This window comes from Numida meleagris, unplaced genomic scaffold (assembly GCF_002078875.1).
Source record: "Numida meleagris isolate 19003 breed g44 Domestic line unplaced genomic scaffold, NumMel1.0 unplaced_Scaffold520, whole genome shotgun sequence".
In the NCBI taxonomy this organism is placed as follows: Eukaryota; Metazoa; Chordata; class Aves; order Galliformes; family Numididae; genus Numida; species Numida meleagris.
This window is the reverse complement of record NW_018364736.1, coordinates 10,294-13,150: the sequence shown is the minus strand read 5'-3', so window position 1 is coordinate 13,150 and position 2,857 is coordinate 10,294. Positions and strand designations below refer to the sequence as shown.

Sequence of the window (2,857 nt, the reverse complement as noted above, 5' to 3'; positions counted from 1 at the left end):
TGAACTTCTAAGGACTTAGTGGGATTGGGAAGGAATTTGTGGTGCACCAGTGAGAAATTGAGAGTGTTTGAATTTGGGGATTTGGGAAATGTACAGGATGAACAGAGCTTCCGATAGCCCCAAGCAGGAAATGTGGCATCTCTCCCCCACAGTGCACAGTAACAATGAGGCACCTGCATGGGGCATCAACGGGATCCCCCAACACCCATCTTGATGTAGATGATGGGGACTTGGGGGTAACAGCTTGATGTAGGTCAGACTCTCACTATGACTGGAGGGCACCTGGGGAACAAAAGGAAGAATGGGGTGCCACCATGGGGATCCTCAATCTGGTTGAGAGGGGGACACATACGGTGTAAGAATTTTAGGGTGTGTCCAAGAAGGTGAGTCCAGGGGTTTTGGTGTATGTATATTTGGGACCCTCTGGGTTCAGAAAATGAGGATCCCCATGGGTGGTGTTTGAGGGTCCCTTAGTTAGTTTGGAAGTGTTCAAGGTGTAGGGTTTGAAGGACTGTGGGTAGCAGAGATTGGTTTTCTCATGGATCAGAAATTGGGGATCGCTACAGATGCAGGTTGGAGGTCTCGTTGCTAGGTTCGGTGTGTCCATGCAGCCTTTGGAGTGAAGATTTGCATTTGTGGGGTTCCAGTGATGCAGATTGTGGGTTCCATACATCTCGTTTCTTATTGTGAGTTGCACATAATGTTAGGGTAAGCCGTATGGGCAGGGAGTCTTTTGGGGTCCACAGGGGCAGGTATTAAGGTTCTCTGGTAGGACATGAGAGGGCCCGGCGGGGCAGGTTGGGATGGAGGCTCCCCTGACCCAGACACGGACCTGGAACTGCATGGCCTCGGGCATTTGGGGATGGGCGCTTGTATCAACAAAGGGAGTGGAGCTGGATGGGGGGTTCTGGGGTGCCCCAAGGTACATGGAGCAGGGATGAATAGTAGAAGTAGTGGAGGCAAGGGAGAGTTCTGGGGATGTATACAGGATACAAGAAAAGGTGGGGAAACTAGAGGGGACACAGATGGGATGAAAGCTGCCACCAGACACCAACCTGCAAGGGACACGGTCCTGGTCCCACACAGGGACCAAGAAAGTGTCACTGCTCTGTGTGTGTCAACCCATTGGGGACCCACAGCACCACCACTTCCTGGGCACCGCAAATAACATTTGAGGAGGTGACATCACAGCATCCTGTTCACAAGAGGATCTGTCAGCAGCTCTCCTGCCTCTTCCTGTGCCCACTGCAGTCTCGCTGTCCCCACGCTGCTCCTGCTTCATGGCAACAATGGCGCTGGCCCTCATCCTGGGTGAGTGACAATGGGGATGTCGTGCCACAGGGGTTGGTGGCCCTCTGTGGGACCTGGACTATGTCCCTTGCAGGTTGGTGTCTGGTGGCAGCGATCAGGGCACAGCAGCATGAGTATGGGGACAGGGGGAGAATGGGAACAGAGGGAGGGGAGCGTGGGGAGGGGGCCATCAGAGGGGTCCAGGAGGGTGTGCAGGGACAAGGCTAACTGGTGTCCCCCATCCTAGTGCCCCGACCCTTCCTGTCACTGCACCCCAGGCAGGGGGTGTCCCTGGGGGACAATGTCACCCTGCGGTGCCACCTGCCCCGGCTGGCTGCCCGGGTCTGGCTGTACCTGGATGGAGGTTGGACATACACCAAAGGCAAGGACAAGGAGCAGGACGTGGTCGAGTTCTTCTTTCTTAGCACAAAGCGGGGACACGCAGGTGCATATCATTGCCAGTACCGGGAGCCTGAGTCAAAGGAGAAATCGGAGAAGAGTGACCCCGTGGAGCTGGTGCTGACAGGTGAAGGTGTTGGGGACAGCAAATGGCTCTGGGTACTCCCAACAGAGCCGTGTCGCAATGTTGTCCCCTCCCCTCATGCAGATCCCAGCTTTCCACCACCTGGCATCTCCCTTCAATCAAAGGAACGTGTGGGGACAGGAACCAATGTCACCATCTATAGATTCTCTATAGGGCTCCTCGTATGTGACTCAAGGCCCCTCCATAACCCCCACCTGCTCCACTCCACCTTATGACACAGTTGCCCCCCCATAATGCCTGACACCGTGCAGTTCCAGGTCATTGTCCGGGTCAGGGGACCCAAATGTCAACCTGCCCCTTTGGGCCTCACCAAAGCCCACCATGCAAACCCAAACCCTGTCCAGAAGACAATAAATTTCAGTAAAATGAAATCTGCATTGTGGGGTAACGCCAGACACAAAACCTCAGCCCTCAGACACGCTCGAGCCCTCCAGGCTATAAACATGCCCCACAGCCCACGAAGAACCCACATACCAAGTAGAAGGAACCCCAAAACCCACTCATATGGTACCCCAATATCTGACCCATGCGGGTGACAGATCTAATCCCCTGTGGACCCACAATCCCTAAACACTCCCACAACCTGTGGGCACACCCAAACCACAGCAGGACACCCAGATATCTCCCATGGGATCCCCAAATCTCAGTCCCTCCCAAACTCCAGACCCACCCACTTGGACTCCGCCCTCAAATACCCTCACCATAGGTTCCCCTCCAAAGGAGGTTGGAGACCCCCACGGTGGCACCTCACTGTTCCTCTGTGTCTCCAGGTACCCCAGTGATCATGAGCATCTGACCTGCACCAAGATTCGTGCTGTGACCCCTTGTGCTTGGCCACCTGGGGCAGCTGCCACTGCTCAGCCCCCCATTAACTACAGCAAAGTGGGCACTGGGGGACCACACTGATATCCCCACACCCACAATGCCTCATTTTTTAGGTGCACTGAAATAGACAGACCCCAGATTCCCCTGACTGGAGCTCCCTGATACTCTGGTCCCCTCCCTTACACTCCCAAATCCCAA

General features: G+C 55.0%; 1 protein-coding gene across 2 annotated transcripts; it reads left to right on the top strand.

Annotated features, from left to right (window-relative positions):
• The first annotated feature begins 6 nt into the window (after window positions 1–6).
• LOC110391810 (leukocyte immunoglobulin-like receptor subfamily A member 2) lies at window positions 7–2,845 on the top strand. Of its 2 annotated transcripts, XM_021383756.1 has the most exons (3): window positions 7–1,420; window positions 1,538–1,816; window positions 1,898–2,845. In XM_021383756.1, the coding sequence occupies exons 1-3, from the start codon at window positions 1,372–1,374 to the stop codon at window positions 2,047–2,049; spliced, it is 480 nt and encodes a 159-aa protein (XP_021239431.1). In that variant the 5' UTR covers window positions 7–1,371; the 3' UTR covers window positions 2,050–2,845. The 2 variants fall into 2 exon arrangements, with proteins under 2 accessions (XP_021239431.1, XP_021239430.1); XM_021383755.1 differs by having other exon boundaries at window positions 1,538–2,845.
• The last annotated feature ends 12 nt before the right edge of the window (window positions 2,846–2,857 follow it).